The sequence below is a fragment of the Taudactylus pleione genome, unplaced genomic scaffold (assembly GCF_031769625.1).
Source record: "Taudactylus pleione unplaced genomic scaffold, aTauple2 ptg000227l, whole genome shotgun sequence".
Taxonomy (NCBI): Eukaryota; Metazoa; Chordata; class Amphibia; order Anura; family Myobatrachidae; genus Taudactylus; species Taudactylus pleione.
Window position 1 is genome coordinate 1,333,114 of NW_028284629.1, and position 18,091 is coordinate 1,351,204.

Below are 18,091 nucleotides of genomic sequence, written 5' to 3' on the forward strand. Positions count from 1 at the left end.
TCTTTGAAATTGAATACAGCGAAAAGTTTCCGCCTGGCGAAATGACGTCACCCACGATACTTTTTCACCAAAATGGACTTTTCGCCTCAAATTGAATACGGCCCTGAATCTGAACGGACCTTGACATGGAAAAAAAACCCCGCGGCTGCTGTATTGTAGCACTTTGTAGACAGATTCAGACTCAGTCGCACAGATATTCATGTGTCACATATAAAATTAGTTAATTAAAAATATCACAACCATTAAGACACATTTTAGAGCAAAAAAAAAAAAAAGACACGGCGCAAGCAGAGTCAGACGGGACCAGGCGCGCAGAGAAGGACTGTTTGGCACAACTGTAGCAATAGTGTATGAGGAAACATCTGTATAATAAGGGCAAACATTATGCATTGAATGAGGAGGCAGACAACATTGATAATTCTATTATAATTCTAAATATTATTTTACATCAATTCACAATATACCTTTAATATAAATAACTAGCTGGGATACCGGACGTTGCCAGATTTGAAAACTGGACCCTGAAGTGCACCTGCAGTTTACATTGTCCTCGTCTATAACCCCATTCCATGATCCTGGAAAGGACCCCACTGTTTGCTAACATGCATGCAAACAGTGGTGTAAATATTGTGGGGGCCAAGGGTGCAGCTGCTATGGTGCCCGAGCTGCCTCTGAGGCCCGCCGCTCCCCCTGCACGCTAGTCACGTACCAGTATTCACTATTACTTTTAGATTTGCCCTTTTACAACTGGATTACCACCTGATGCACTAGAAAACCAGACCACCTGATTTTAAGTACTCTTTGGGTACATTTTGTCAAAGCTGGATAATTGGCTGAGACAAGACCAGTTTAAAATGAGACCGCAAGACGCCATTTTGCGAATGGCCGCCTAAGCGCCATTTTAGATAAACTCACACTTTAGTACATGTGGCGATATTACTATTAGCATCATGCGACTGTATCTGTGACCATCGCCATAAGTTACGGCGATTCATCAAAAGCCCATTTCATGACTTTACATAGTTTGGGTGCTCTGGATAAAGTGTGTATATTATTATAATTCCCCTAAAGGATATATTTCAGAAATGGCTGTACAGTATGTCAAAATTGGATTGCATTAGCTAAACAGAGCAAATGGCCACGTGACAACTAGCCTGTGAAGACAAGCTTCATTGACATAACGTCTGCTCTCACTCCAGGTGGCCCTGCTCGAATACAGCAAGAGTGTCGTTTGTAGCACCTTACATTAGCAGGCTTCCTACAATAAAATACCTTCAAAGCCAAAAGTGTTATCTGAGGTTTGGGTCTTGTAGCTGTGCTAATTTGCATCCACACAGGCCCTGGGAGAACAAAGACCAGTATTTTGGAGCCTGAAAAGGGTGGGGGCTGCTGGGGCATGAGCAAGTCATGGAACTATAATACTCAGCATTCCACAATGCTAGGTGTTCTCATACACAGATTAATACGCACAATTGCGCTGTTAACTAGTCGCATATTAGCGAATGCATAAGATCCTGTATGAAAACGCTGAATATTAACTTCATGCACACGCATCTGCCCCAAGTTAACTGGCGTCTTTACATCAAACCCCACATACTCACACATTATATATTCACATAAAAGGTTCCATAAGCTTTAAGGTATAAGATTCAAGTATGCACATTTACTATAATTGCTATGAAATAAAGATTATTTCGTAACTAAGGTTTTATACGTGATAAGTAAGCCATGTTTGGTATTGTACTGATGTTGACTCATTTTACAGTATTCCGGTAATATCGATGGAGAGATCGCAACATGCATTCTCAACTTATGGACTGCAGAGACTTCAAGCAACAAAATGTACATTATATGAACAACTGTTAGGATTTGCATGGGGCGGGAAACCAGAGACCCCCAGTTGTTAGAGGCTGGATCGTGTCTATTTGAACCAACCTGTTAAATGCCTTGCAACATATGCCCTCTCATTTAGGACCAATGGTATAAGCAACAAACTTCTCTATTGTGTTGTTTATTTCTGGGGGGTATAAATATGTGTGCTCTGACCCTGGGTTTCTAGTCTTCGTGCTGAATGCTGATTGACGAGGGGTTTCTTGCTGATGCCTAACATCTGGACCAGAGAGCGCTGCGTATGTATAATTGTACTTGGGTCTGTATAATCTCTTTGCACTAAGATTATATGAGGATCATAGCGTGTAACTGCTGTACTTTTACTTGAATAATACTTTATGCTTTGGAACCACAGGTTCTAGGTCTGGAGTCTTTATTTACTGTATGACTGCATACGCAAATTAGCATCATCCTTAGAGGTTTATAGGAAGGATATTAGAAGGTATAGGCAGGGGTATTTATAAGGTTCAAAGGCAGAATCCTTAGTTGGGGGCTCATAGTGAAGTCACTTACCCACTCACACGGCACTTACGGTTATCGATTTCTCACCAAAGGGTGGTGTGGCCACATGCAGGGTTTACCTGCAACCGCTCGGTGCTGAGAGATCACTACCCGTTTTCATGTGAGCCAGGGACGCTGACTAGAATCCAGAGACAAGAGAGGAAAAAGTTTGTTTTCCTTTTTGATAGAACCTAACATTTAAAGGGGTGTCGCAGTATTGAACACGCGGCTGAGTCGCAGTTTTGTGCACAGTAAAGACGCACTTTTGTGTACGCAGCTAAAGGTTGTCATACAGTTGTGTGGTAGTCGCATTATTGTGTATGCGACTGGTCACACAATAGCATATACGTACTTCCGGTCGTGCTGCCACGTATTTAAACAAAGCCATTGAGGTTTACATTCTTTTCAATTGTTGTCAATATCTGGGTTAATGTGTACTTTTCTGCGCAGGAAAAGTGTGTAACAGTGAGTATTTGTTGGTAGGGGTAACTTGTTCCCTAAAGTTAGAGGTACCGTATGACCTTTAAGGGCTAAGTGCTAGCCGCTCGGTAAGCAGCTTACCGTTCTATACACAGTAGCAGGTGTACATATTGTCTTTGTTGTAGAGAGGTGCATGGAAGTAGCCGACTTAAAACTTCCATAGGTGTGGAAGTTGCCTTCTTAAATCTTATCCGGGTGGGTGGAGTAGCCTTCTTCAAATCTTCACAGGTGTGTGGGCGCTGCCGTTAAATCGTCCACAGGTAAGTGAAAGTATCTTGACTGTCTTTCAACAGTTTAAATCTTTATTGAAAAGCGTAGGAGTTGTCTGTCTCAGAATGGGAGCCATGCAAACAATAGAGATGTTAGACAATTATGTGCTGCTAATGGAAGCGCCGTTTGGATCTGCCCGTCGTATTATGCATACTAAGTACGGTACTTATGCAATAAGGTATTGTGATGTATGGTTTAAAATGACGATGAAGAGTGTTAGACCGTTTCCCAGAATTGGTAGTTTTGATAAAGATGTATTAGATAATGTCCGGGATCACATCAGTCTGATGCGCTCCCGAGAGAAAAATGTCAAATATTGTGAATGTTTAAAGTTGTGGCAGCATGAAGGGGATGCGTGGCTTAAAAATGCGCAAGCAACGCAAACTAGCATTGCGAGCGCATTGCCAGAGAATACATCCGCGACGCTGAATTGCAATGCGGGTGAGCCACAAAATGGCGCGCATGTGCAGCAAGGTAGCGTTGTGGAAGGTATTGCCAGCAGTTCACGCGCACCACCCCCACCTTATGTGGATGGAGGTGCAAGTACAGTTATCAAAAATACCCATAAAAATGTAACAAGCAATTTGTACCCTCTCTTAAGCAACTATAAAGAAAATGTTCCTGATGTGGATGATGAGCCTATTGTAATGTCTGCCATTTCCCATGCCGTACAGATGATAAATGCTGCATCACGAGTGGTGCCATCATCTCCATCAGTAACAGTAAGGGAAGTGCTAACACCCTCTGCACCCGTAGAGGAAGTTGTTAATACCATACGTAGCAGCAGCAGATTAAATCCCCAGCCAGGTAACAAGGTCAAAGGTAGCAGCGCTACCGGTCTGCATCCCATTTGGACAATAACTGTTCCGAATGGAAATGCAGATGCGAACGGTGTAGTGCCCACGAGGGAAGTGGTAATGATTTGGCCTTGGACAAGAGCAGAACTAAATTCCATCATAAATGATTTCCCCGATCCCAAAAAGGAACTAGCCAAATGTCAGAGATTTTTTAGGAATTTGGGTAGTTATCATGAGCCAATAAAGATTGGCGTGTGGTGTTAAGGGCCTGTCTACTACGTAATACCGATGTGACAAAATTTGTCACGGATTGTGTATTGGATGGTGACGTTCCCTTAACAGACCAAGTAAACCAAGATTCGGGTTACTCGGGTTCAGACCTCACAGCCTGGCTGGAGGGGAGTCACAATAGATACCCTCATAGAATCTGCCATAGAACATGATAAAAACATCTCAAAGAAGAGAGAGACCCAGAGCGAAAAACTAATGGCTGTCAGTATCCAAGCTCTGGAAGGAATGACTGTAACATCACAGCCAGTAGACACACCTGCACTATACACACACTTGCACCTGAACAGTTACACGTCCTCACCAATCCCACACCACAGCAAACACATCCTTACCCCACATATCATACACAACCACAGGTCCCATGCTATCCACAAATTTCATACCTCCCACCATACCCTTATCCTCCATACTCCTACCCATACCCACCATCTTTCCCTCTTGCTCAACTCCCACAACAATCCTTTCATCCACCCCATTCAAAAAGATGTTTTAACTGTCACCAAGTGGGACACATAAGTAAGTACTGCAAAGTGAAGAACACCACACATGAACACGGGTTTCCCATGGGTTCATAGGCAACCCCACTATCTTCTCCCAGGCCTTATATGACTGTTTACAATCTTTTCAACCTGACAATGGATCTGTTCTAATGTAAAATGTGGACGATTTATTGTTGTATTTAGGTCATGTTTAAATGATATTTAACTGTTGTGCTTTATCTCTCACAGGACACAGGACACAGGACACAAGGTTGCTAAGGATAAACGGCAGCCATGCCAGGCTAAGGTCAAATACTCAGAATACTATCCAACCCAGGGGCCCAGGCATTATTTAGAGCAGTATCTATTATTAACAAGATTTAATTGCAGGAACCTATGCAGATACTATATCCCTAGAATTATTCAAAGTGATAGGGGGACTAATTTTACAGGTGATGTTTCCCAGAACATGTGTAAGGTGATGGGTAATAAAACCAAGATTGTTCCAGACTGTCATTTCTTTTATCTGTCCCCCCCTTTGAGATACGAAGATGAATAATAATAACAGAAACTGAAAGTGTTATTAACTAACATGTCTAATGCAAACTGTCATGATGTCAAACCTGGGGAATTTGTTATGATCCAAATTTTTTTTAGCTCAGGTCGTTTGACTGATTGGTGGAAAGGTCCGTATCTGACGATCGTTGACAAAGTACCACATCCTCAAAGGGTGGCCGGGAAAGATACGTGGGTCCATTCCACTCACTATAGGGAAGTCAACCAACCGGTGGAGATACAAGGCGGAGACGAGGCCGATAACGTGCCTTGAAGACAGTTTGGGAACCACTGCTTTAGGCAAATCAACACAACACATACACTTGAAGCACTCACAAAAAAAGCATTAATAACCCTAGTAGATTAAAAATAGTTTTTTTATTGGCTTTTTTTTTTGAGAATAAATTACAAAAATAGTCAAAGTACATCAAAAAACATGAAATAAAGCCATACACATCATAGACTAGTCATAGAAATGGATACAAGAACAAGTATAAATATTCCGAAGCTTGATCCAGTGCAATACAATAAAAATATAGGTAACAGACAGAAATCCAGCAAAAAATTAAGACAAAACAAAAAAAAAGGGAGGAGTGGGACTTAAGAGGGGAGAGAGTTGGGAGCCCAAGAGTGCAAGTAGAAAAGGATACGGGGGGGGGGGGCAGTCTTCAACAAAAGCAGCTATAAGATCTTAGTCAGGGGAGTGTTAAACAGGCTAAGGCAGCAGACATTTGGTATAATCTCGAGGATTTGAATTCCAGCCATGGGTGCCAGGTCGAGGAGAATTCCGGAGAGCTCTACAGGCTCACATGGACGTTCTCCAGACTTTTACCTATCTCTTCGGGCAAGCCATTCCTTAAGTGTGCATGTAGTAGGAGGGGGTGAGGGGGAAGTAAGTTGCCAAAGGGCCAGTGTATAAGTTAAGAAGCCAGAAAGAGGGGTCAGATGGAGTCTCCTCCCCTATTGGCTCAAAATATTTTTTTTTGGACATTTATTTTTCCCCATGTGCTTGAGTGTGCAATAGAACTTACAAAAACGGTCAACACCCATGGCCTAGATTAATGCATCTGTTTGAAATCTGGCACAGATGATTTTCTGCACTTCGGACATATAGACTATACAAATTCTATAAAGGCTTTCAGATCTCTTTCAAAACCTTCTGCCTCAGGTCTTACAAACAACATCCAGAGGTTTTAGGCCCACTAAACTTAAAATGCACAACTAGTGACACAACTCACCCAGTGCATCCTACGGCACACAGCCTTACCAATGAACCTGTGGGTACCCATTGAAGTAGAGAACCCAATGCTTTGCTTTTCTGTTCCGTCTCCCATGCGTCATGCCATCAGTGCAATGCTCATTCGGCTGCTACCTTCTACTAGTTTGAGGCCAAGTTAGTACAGCATGCACATGCCCAATGATAGTCATTCCTGTTACTGACAATCCTGCCTTCACTCCAGGTTTTGATATATGTCCTGATTCCCCATGGTTGGCTGCTAGCATTAGGTGTCGCAGAGATTTAATTTGCAGACTTTTTATCAACATTAAATATTTGACAGTTTTACCAATTCTACAGATCAGAGATTTTCACATATTCCATGCACAGTCTCCAGTGATCAGACCACTTCTCACACTTGTATCCCTGTGTAAAAAGGTTTCCAATTGTGGACTTCTCTCCACAATGTAAGCAGCAGCTTTCCATCTCTGGTGCTTCAAATGGGGACCTCATGAATTAGTATGGGAATTGTACAGTGGTGAACCTATAGACAGGGAGCTGAAATCTGGGTGCATAGCTATTCAAGCACCGTATGCATGATCAAAGAAAACTCTTACCAGCTTTTGTATTGTTGATACTATGCTCCAGACAGGCTGTAAAGTATTTCCCAATACCTGTAATGTTTGCGGGAATGGGAGCTCAGTTCCTGGAACCTTCCCCCCTATATTTGATAGGCTTGTCCCAAACTAACAGACTATGGATTTAATTGGAGAAACTGAAAACACTCTACTCTTGTTGATAACTGCTATTACTTACTGCCGTTGGCTCCCCCCAGGCATGAAAAAATGTCAGCCTAAGCTCATCCTCCATAACATTGCAGGAGGCACTGACCCATTAACAGCTAGTTGGAATTCCTCCTTCATTTGCCATGGTTAGCACACAAATATGTATTGTATGGAATATAGGACAACTTCTTATAACTCAGCAAAATAGTTTTAGACCCTGGGAACCTTGGATATCCATATAACAATATCCCCATGCCCTTTAATGCCATTTATTGAATGTTCTTTCTACTTAACGTGTTTTCCACCTTATCCCCTTCCCAGATTTCTCCCCAAACGAAATAAGTAAAATATCAGGGTCAACAATTACTATTGGTATTTATTTTATTTGTATCAATGGTAAAACTGCTGTGGCCTTAATTTGTTTAACTTGCTGATCTGTCAGTGATCAATTTGTTGTGTTACTGTATTACCCTGGAGGAAGAAAAAAAAAAAAAAAGAAAGAACAGGAGATGCAGGAGATGCAGGAGAAGGAATTACAGACAATGGTTTGCTGTAGAAGTGGAGATGATCCTAGAACCATAGCATCTACCTCTAGCCAGATGCAGAAAAGTGCTCTCTGATGGTGTAGAGTTCTAAAAATACCTTCAATAAGAACTACTAAGGAGACGGAAGTATTACCACAGCAAGGAAAACAATTATGCCAAAGTATATTACAGAGTTTATATACAGGTGCAAATCCAAGCTGATTGAGGCACTGGATACTAGCATACCTTAAAATACTGGACTTTCATCAGGATGTTTATTTTAAAGGCCTTGCCCTTAGTGCATTGCAGGTATATTATTGTTGAACACAATGTTGAACAGAGATGTTTTAATCAAGAAATTATTTCAAGCAGCCAATAGAAATCACCCTGCATAAACTCTTGAGGCACCTCAAGATCTCAATATTGTTTTAGGAGTTCTAGAATTAGAATCCTTTGAACCATTACATAAAGTAGAACTCATTACTTGTGTGAGTCATGACTCACACAAGTAATATTCCTGGTAGCGATGACATTATGCTTGTACAAGGAACCATTTCTGAACTTGCACCTGGATAAAGTGGTGCTATGAGCAAGTACTGCATTCTTGTCTAAACCAGTCTGCAGGTTTCATAACAACCAAGAGGTTCTACTTCCAGCTCTGAAGCAGGCAATGAGAAGGAAGATTTCACATGCTGGAACAATTTATCAACTCCCTAGAACAATGGATGGCAGGAGACCCAATATTCTCTTTGCTCTTCCAGAAGGTCCACGTCTCGGTCAAGCTCCTTACTCAAGTCATTCTTCAAGTTTATTTTTGGAGGTCATCTGGGCTCCCAGGGTACAAGGCTTCAATAGATGATCCTCGTAAAGCAGCAGACTGGGCATCACTTTATACTTCTTCCAAACATTATCATGATTGCAGAAGACACTGCTTTTGGGAAGAGGATTCTCAAGATATTGATCAATAAAAACCTGTTTTATGTCCGTGCTGCCAAAATAAGCAAATTATGTTTATCTGAGTGATAATTTCATTTCTTTGAAGCACTCCAAGGAAACCCCAATATATCCCTCCCATGTCTGTTAGTACATTATTCATAAGCAGCTTGGAAAATAACGTGAATACGAAGAGTAGAAATAGGAGTCATTATGTACACTCCTTAAGAGGGGTGTCAACTTCTTTTTCTTCCTCTACTCAGATGACCACAGAATAACCAATACATAAGAGCTGCCATGGAGCGCTTCAAAGATCTTAAATCATGCAAGTATAATCCCCCACCCCCCTCATCCTTCCATCTAGCCAAAGAAAATGCTATTTACATTTAAGTATAATAGAGATTCAATTTACAGTCATATAAAAGTAAAGTACGCACATTAACAAAATTTTAAGTCAAAATATGGAGGCAGCTGGAAAGAAAGATTCATAATCCCAATAAAAAAATACAACCATCACTAAACCATCCATATTTCATAAGAAGAATTATTTAATGAGTTTCTTCCTTTACAGTATGATATTCAAACAGCCATAAACAGTGGAGGACTGCAGCTTAAAAACAAAAGTGGGGAAAAATAATGTAACCCCACCCACCAAAATAAAAAATATTCCAATTTTGCCCCCGTAACACAAATACATTGTCATGTTCCCGGGACTCCTTTGAAAATAAGAAAGTGCAGGTTGCCCGTTAAATATGGAACCGGGTGACCTTGTATAAAGATGATTTGGGAACCCATAGGGTGTTTATGCAGTTTCTGTTCTGTTCACTGCAGACCACTGAAACCATTTGTAATACTGAGCATGATGAGATCAGGCTTCTTAAAATACAAAAAAAATAAAAATAGACAACTCAAAAATCACAAATCCACATAGAAAGGGCAAATAAGAATGGACGTAAAGTTCTATACAGTCAGTAGGTTTAGGTTTCACTTTATTTATACTTCAAAGTCTACTTTTAGCTGTGTTGCCGCTCCAGGCCAATGAAGGCAAATACATGGAGGAAGGGAGGAATTTGGGACACAATGGAGCATGCAAGGTCAGAAGCAGCAGGCTGGTCCAGCTTAGATAAGTCCTCTCCTTTTCTTATAGTCCTCTAGATTCAAAGATCTTCTTGGTGCTCCATCCTTGGCAGGGGGGGCCTTTGAGGAGATGGAAAGTGACTTGGATTCTGGAAAATAGACGTAAAATGTGTTTCAGTATTGAGATCTTTTATTGACCAGATTCCTTAATATTTATGAACACCGAACATCCCGAATTGCACAACTGTAAAACTAAACTACAAGTCTTTAAATTGTACAAAGGAGAGGCAATGGCCAATTTCAGTATCATAGGTTCAAAATAAGAGCTGAATCTTCACATTAAATATAGGTTATTGTTGAAAGATGCCGATGACTTTGCGCCATCTTGGAGCTACCTTTACAGGAAAAGTTGAGGGAGGGGCCAATCGTGCATTACTAGATTGGCCGCGGTAGCTCACATGGAATTTCACAATTAGTGAGAAGTCACGCTCTCCAACTTCCTCCCACAATGATAGTCAAAATAGGCAGGATAAGTAGTAACATGAGTTATGGCGGTATTCCAAATAGATTATTACATACTGAAGAACATCCAGAAGCTTTGGGCACTGTACGATCATTATCCCAGAGAAAGGCCCCTAATCAATTTGCCATTCAGGTGGAGGGATGTACTAGTGTACAAGGATTGTTCTTTTTTTTTTGTCCGGGGGATGGGAAGTAGTGTAGGGTAAGTGGACACTCAACTGAACTCTGACATTGCTCTTAAGATGGGCATCCACTATACAATTATCTGTCAGATATCTGTCCAATCTGGCTGGTTGGAATGAAAACCTGGTAATGTATGGGAGCAAACGACAATCGTCCAATTGCTCACAAACACTGGAAATTAGCCAAAAATGGTCGTTCAGACAAATTGGTTAAAACACACAAATTTAACTAATATGAACAATTTTTTTTGACTTTTTCAGTGTTTAAAACCATATGATCGACTGTCATTTGCTCCCATACATTACCAGGTTTTCATTCCAACCAGCCAGAATGGACAGATATCTGACAGAAAATTGTATAGTGGATACCCAGCTTTACTCATAGTTTGGATTAAAGGGACAATATTTACAGATTTTAAGGCTATTACAGTCTGTTCATTTATCAACCTGACAACTGGACAGTGCTGTGCAATGTGCAAATACAGTTTCATCTAATGGGTAATATGTAATGTTCTATCTAGTTTTTAAAATTCAGAAATGTATGTTAATCTATATATAAGGCTACAACAATTCTTCCAATTGAAGATGGTGGAGGGGCTATCCCCACTGTCTTTATAAATGCATAACCAGATTCCTCGCTCTCTTTTTCATAGGTAATTCTGTAATTTAACATAGATTTCAGCTGTCTTTGCACGCCTGATCTCCCGTCTAAACTGACGGGCAATATCCAATTGTTTTAGTTTTCCAAACATGTCATGTCCAAATAGACCAGGTTTAGACATGTGGCTAAACTCGTCTAAAGTTCTACTTAGCCCACCCAAACGAGGGACTGTTCACATATTTCTACTCTCCCCCTCAGGAGGGTGCGATCAGAAACCATACATTCACACCCATTAGCAGAAACAATTGGGAAATTAGCAGAAACAAAATCAATTGAATTCCCCCCTATGAGAACATAGCATTAAATACACTAACAGCATGGTTGTAGTAATCAGGGAAACACCAGAGACAAGGAAGGATTATTAAGTGAATAGGAGTTTTAAGCATTTACCTGAACTGGGGACTTGCAGATCAATTTTAACATCAAAGTCATGCACTTTAAATAAGTCCTCTGAGAGATCACTGGTTGATTTGGGGTTGCCGTCCTTATCTTTGTTTTGACTCTGGTTAAAAAAAACAAAAAAACAAAAATTGATAAAAGGTGAGTAACCACTGAAATGTTTATGTGAAGAAAAATAAATAAATACCCATCTGAGTGCAGGCATCTAACAAAGAAAGCCATTATCGTGTAATCATTGTTAAGAGTTATGAAAAAATAAAATAAAAAAACAGACAAGGATTACTAATTAATGTTAAGGAGATCTAAAACCTTCAAGACCAATAAAGTGGAGAAGTTGTCCTATAGCAACCAATCAGCTTCTGTCATTTTACTAGCACAGCCTGTAAAATGACACTAATTGCCCGTACACATGGTAAGATAATAGGTCAGATTTCAACGATAACTATCCTATCGTTAAAATCTGACAGTTTATGGGCCCTGCTAACGACCATACGATGGACGATGCGCGTCCGAGTATGGTAGTTGACGACGAACTATAACAGGTTAGCCTGTTTACTATAGGGACCCGCGAACAACGTTATAGTAGTGGCGGTCTGCCGCATGTGCTGGATGCTCGATCCAGCACAAGCAGAACGATCGTCTGATCGTTATCTGATCGTTGCTGTCGTACCATGTGTACGCAGCATTAGAAGCTGATAGGTTGGTATGGGCAACTTTTCCACTTTAACTCTCTCTTCCCCGAAGTCCTTTTCTCTATTAATACATAAATGGGAACACATAACTATAGCTCATTCTGCCAGGTGTTGGACACAGAGTTAAAGAGTGACTATTCTTTTTTTGGCTAGACCCTCTCTGCAGCACATTGCACAACTTCCGTTTAGTACCAATAAAGTACATTAGTCTTAATTCAAAGAAAGACAATAAAAAAAAGCAGCAAATGAAAACTCACAACAATAACATATAAGGCTGGGAAGTCCTGTGACTCACCATGCGCTATGTCATTATAATTCCAAGTACCAAAATTGTATATTCACAGATGCAGAAGTGGGAGTAAGGAAGGCACAGAACCATGTGATGGCCAAAGCAATGTGACCAGCTGTCAGGCACATTGTGGGAGGGATCTATAAAATCACCAACAGAAATCTCAACTGAATATGAGGTACCACCTGTAACTGCTCCATATGAAGAATAATGTTGGCAATGGAATACGAGCTTGGTGAACATTAGACAACATGCATGTAAAAATAAGAGATCTGGTAAGAACTTACCCTTGTTATCTCTATTTCTACGAAGTCCATAGGGTTCCACAGGATACCTTGGGGTATACGTGATGACGTCAGTCACGGGCACCACAGAGTTAAGTTTCTCAGCCTCCCAGGATGCACTGGGGTCCCCCTCCTATACCCCGCTCCCGAGCCAAGGCAAATCGGTTACGTAACAAGCCCCAGGCCGGAGGAGGAGCGGAAAAAGAGAAGAAAGATCTGGAACAAACAAGAATCACATTCTCACCAGAAGGAGACGGAAAAACCGGTGACCAGATGAATGCCCATTTGCAGTACAGGTGCGACAGGGCGGGAGTCCTGTGGAACCCTATGGACTTCGTAGAAATAGAGATAACAATGGTAAGTTACCATCTCTCATTTTCTACTTCAGGGTCCATAGGGTATCCACAGGATACCTTGGGGATGTCCCAAAGCAGTATCCTTTAAGGGTGGGACGCTCCTGTGCTGTAAGGAGAATCCGCCGCCCGAAGGAAGCATCCTGAGAGTCGAAGATGTCAAAAGCATAATACCTTACAAAAGTATGGACAGAAGACCACGTGGCTGCCTTGCAAAGCTGAACCGTTGAGGCACCACGTCGAGCTGCCCACGAAGGATCCATAGACCTAGTGGAATGAGCTCTAACAGAAGATTGAACAGGAAGCCCTTCATGAATATAAACTTCTGAAATTTGATTTCCTCATTGATGTGGAAACTAGATACCACCTTCGGGAGGAAACTAGGGCGAGTGCGAAGCATCGCCCTGTCTCTATGACAAAATGAGAAAGGGAGGTCTACATGAAAGAGCCCCCAATTCTGAGACCCTTCTGGCTGAAGCCATGGCTGGAAGGAATACAGTCTTAGCAGTAAGCCATTTGAAATCCACTGAGCCCAGTGGTTCAAATGGCGGTCCTTGGAGAGCCCTCATGACCACAGCTAGATCCCAAGGAGCCACTGGTGGGACAAAGGGAGGCTGAATACGGAGTACACCTTGCATAAAGGTGCGGACATCAGGAAGAGTAGCAATCCTACGCTGAAACCATACTGACAGGGCAGAAGCCTGCACCTTCAGAGAAGCAAGGCGCAGACCGTGATCTAAGCCCGCCTGTAGGAAAGCCAAGATTCTGGATATCTGGAACACGAGAGGATCATAGCCTCTAGGGCGACACCACTCAAACTAAGTATGACATATACTCTATGGTAAATTCTTGCAGTCGTAGGCTTTCGAGCATGGGGTTAACCACAGAGATGGAAAAACCCCTGGACCTCAAGAGAGCCGTCTCAACAGCCATGCCGTCAAAGACAGACGATGCAGGTCCGGGTAATGACAAGGATCCTATGAAACAGATCCGGACATAGAGGCAACCGCATTGGAGTGTCTACAGAGAGACTTCGAAGGTCTGAGAACCAGTGACGTCTGGGGCACGCTGGAGCTATCAACAGGAGCGTACCGCCTTCTTGCTTGAATCTTCGGATTACCTGAAGAAGGGAGAATGGCGGGAAGAGATACGTAAACTGGAAGGTCCACCGGACCGACAGAGCGTCTACCAGAAGTGCCTCCGCGTCTCTTGTCCTTGACCCGTACACCAGCAGTTTGTTGTTGTGTCGGGAGGCAACAAGGTCTATTTCTAGAAGGCCCCACTTGTCCACCAGGAGTTGAAAACACCTCCTGGTGAAGAGACCATTCTCCCGGATGTAAGTCTTGACGGCTGAGAAAGTCCGCTTCCCAGTTGAGGACTCCCGGGATGAACACTGCCGAGATGGCAGGGAGATTGCCCTCTGCCCAAGTCAGGATGCGGGACACCTCCGCCAGCACTGCCCGATTTCAGGTTCCTCCTTGGCGGTTTATGTAAGCCACCATGGTGGCGTTGTCCGATTGGACCTGCATGGGTTCGCCGTGCAGAACCTGTTTTGCCTGCTGGAGAGCATTGAACACCGCGCAAAGTTCCAAGATGTTTATTGGAAGCGTCGTTTCTGACGGGGTCCACCTACCCTGGAACAAGTGTGTACCCGTGACTGCTCCCCCGCCTCGGAGACCGGCGTCCGTCGTCTAAAGGACCCAGTTCTCTACTAAAAGGGTCGTCCCCTGTTCAGTTGAGTCGTTTGCAACCACCAGGTCAGAGACAGATGAACCTCCGGAGAAAGCACCATGGTCTGTGTCTTTATCCGCTGAGTCAACCCATTCCATTTGGAGAGGATCAACTGCTACAGAAGTCTGGAGTGGAACTGGGCATATTCCACCATGTCGAAGTGTGACAACATGGAACCTAGTAACCTCATCGCTGAGTGAATAGACACTCAGCGGCTCTAAAGGCAACTGCGTACCTTTGACTGCAATGTAGAGATCTTTTCCTCCGTTACAAAGATCCTCTGTTGTTGAGAGTCCAACAAGGCCCCAAGATGGAGAATCCTCTGAGAGGGAACCAGGGTGGACTTCTTCCAGTTTATTAACCAGCCGTGATTCTGCAATACTGAGATGGCCATTTGCAGATGAAGCTGGAGGACCTCTGGAGACCCTGATAACAGAAGGTCGTCCAGATAAGGCACCAGGCGGACACCCTGCATCCGCAGGTGGGCTGCCATGACCGCCTAAAGACACGAGGCGCTGTTGCCAGACCAAAGGGCAGGGCTTGGTACTGGAAATGTTTGTCGAGCACTGCAAACCTGAGGAATTGCTGAGGCGTTAAGACAATGGGGACATGCAAGTAAGCGTCCTGGATGTCCAACGACACCATGAAATCCCCAGGCTCCATCGCCAGTACAATGGAACGCAGGGTCTCCATCCGGAACCGAGGCACCCTCAAGGGCTTGTTGAGGGATTTGAGGTTGAGGATTGGACGGTAGGACCCATTGGGTTTCTGCACCAGAAAGATTGGAATAGAAACCCATGCCCCTTTGGGAGAATGGAACAGGCACTGTAACTCCAGCCTGGAGCATAGAGAGCAACACTTTCTGTAGTTCCAGGGCCTTGGTCTGATGTGACGGAAAGGCCTATGGTAAAAACCTGCACCGGAAGGAGACGGCATACCCCCGACAGACCAGCTTGTGTACCCAAGTGTCCTTGGTGGTCAGACACCAACACTGGGCGAACCGAAGCATGCAGCCTCCCACTATGGGATCACCCAAAGGGAGGCCCGGTCAATCAGGCCGAAGGCTCATCGTCCAACTTGGGGGCGGGGCGTCTTGTACTCCAAGCTTGTTTCTTGGGCTTACTATACTTTTTTGGGGCCGGCCTGTCTTGGAAAAACCAGACCCTGACGGGACTGTAGCCAATGGGAGGCACGCAGACTCGGCTGCTGCCAGAGTGGCCACTATCTTGTCTAGATCAGGGCCAAACAGGACCTGTCCATTAAATGGTCTGCTTTCCAAGAGCGCAACCATAAGGTGTGATGAGCGGCAACGGAGATCCTGGTGGAGAGGAGACCGACATCCAAGGCTGCCTCATTAATATAAGTTGCTGAGTCTCTGAGATTGACTCTTCTGCGGAGCAGGCGGAGTTAGTTGGCAGAGTCCAGAGACACCTCCAAACTGTGAGCCCAGCGCTCCATGGCTCTGCCCACCCAACACACGGCCATAGCCGGTCTGGACGCCCCTCCAGCAAGGGAATAAATGGACTTAAGGCATATTTCAACCTTGCGATCCGTAGCATCCTTTAAGGAGGACATGGAGGGCATGGGCAATGTAGCACTCCTCACTAGGCATGTTACATGTGAATCCACTTGCGGAGGAGATTCCCACTTAGAGAAATAATTATCCGCAAAGGGGTACGCAAAAGCCAAACGTATTTGAAGCTGCTACCGTTTACCCGGATTTTTCCACGCCTCCTCTAAATGATCCACTAGTTGACCAGACAGAGGAAATACAGTGGCATCACCCTTAATATCTTTAAAGAAGGTGTATTTGGATTTGGCCACGGGGGGATCATCATCCTCAATAACCAAGGCCGTACGGACTGCACATATAATGCCAGGTGTATAGACCTTAGACTTAGACTCCGTCTCTTTAGTACGGAGGGGTTCCTGGTCAGAAAGGTCAAATATCTCCCCGTCGTCAGACGACAGCTTATCCTCATCATATTGAGCTGTCTGAGACGCTAAAGGTCGCTTATGCGGCCGCAATGATGACTCCCCCTGTAAAACGTCCGACAGGTGTTGCACCGCAGTGGACAAGGAATTAACCCACGCAGGCTCGTGAGACCTGGGGGGGCGACAGCGGGAGTCTCTGGGGTACCATCAACTGTCTGGGGAACCCCTGCATGGGTGACGACACCACTGACTGCTGCGATAACCCATCTGGGGAAACGCAAGGAGGCGTCGCTAGCTGGCCCACAAGGGTTGTAAGTGCCTTAGCAAAACAAGCCCAGGGAGGTTCCTGTACTGGCGCAGTGACAGAAATCGGGCGTGACATTAGAGAACACGCCCTACATAACCCGTCAGCGTTTCCATCACCCTACGCTAATGGTACATTACATGTGGTACACTTTAGCTGAAGAGGAAAATCAAATTCACTCTCAGACATGATAAGTGTAACGGAGTGTATGTGACACACCTCACAGACAAATACTTGTATAGTGAGGCAATGAACGCCCTGCAACACCGCACCGCAAGGGCTTTATGAAGAGGAAGACAGGGATAGTAAAAATGTCTGACAGTCAGAAAGTGAAAGTATAGGCAGCAGCGCTAGTAGTTAAGTTACATACAATGCAGAAGAAATCCCAGCACTATCAGCATTGAGCTCAACTACACAGAGTCTGGTAGGAAACAGTGCTGCGTACACTGACCTTACAGCAGAGGAGAGGTATGCGGGGGGACCCGGACCACCGATGATCAGCGTCCAGCAGCGCTTTCCAAGTCACTCAGAGGAAGATGGCCGCAGAGGAGCAGAGAGGAGGCGGGCCCGGGGGAGGTTCGCTGACACAGAGGGATCAGCCCGCTGTGGAGAGGCAGTGTGCAGCGGGGGAGGCACCGGCTGTAAACAGGGAATGGAGCGCTCCCCTGGCTTGCATTTAACCCCCAGGATGCCGGATGTTTGCCGCACAGCCGTGGCCCGCTGTCCCCGAGGGCATAGTGGAAGTGCAGGTTAGTAGCTGGCTCCACGCTGCAGCCAGTCCCCGGGGAGCCCCCTACCTGGGGACTTAGGACTGTGTTGCTCGGCGGGGTCCCTCCGCGGGACCCCGCCGCTTACCTGCCTCCCTTGGATCCGGCCACAGTCCAGGTATCTGGGGTCATCGCTAGCTGTGACCCCAGATACCAACCATCATCCCCGGATCA

The 18,091-nt window shown here is 44.3% G+C and overlaps 1 protein-coding gene across 1 annotated transcript in view; it reads right to left on the reverse strand.

Moving 5' to 3' along the window:
• Positions 1-9,247: 9,247 nt before the first annotated feature.
• LOC148517072 (RNA polymerase-associated protein RTF1 homolog) overlaps positions 9,248-18,091 on the reverse strand; it is a 134,856-nt gene continuing 126,012 nt past the window's right edge. Inside the window, exons 17-18 of the mRNA XM_088479167.1 lie at positions 11,554-11,665; positions 9,248-9,947 (exon numbers count right to left, since the gene is read on the reverse strand). Coding sequence (XP_088335293.1) covers positions 9,841-9,947; positions 11,554-11,665 — 219 coding nt within the window. The 3' untranslated portion in view covers positions 9,248-9,840. The remainder of the gene's footprint in view (positions 9,948-11,553; positions 11,666-18,091) is intronic.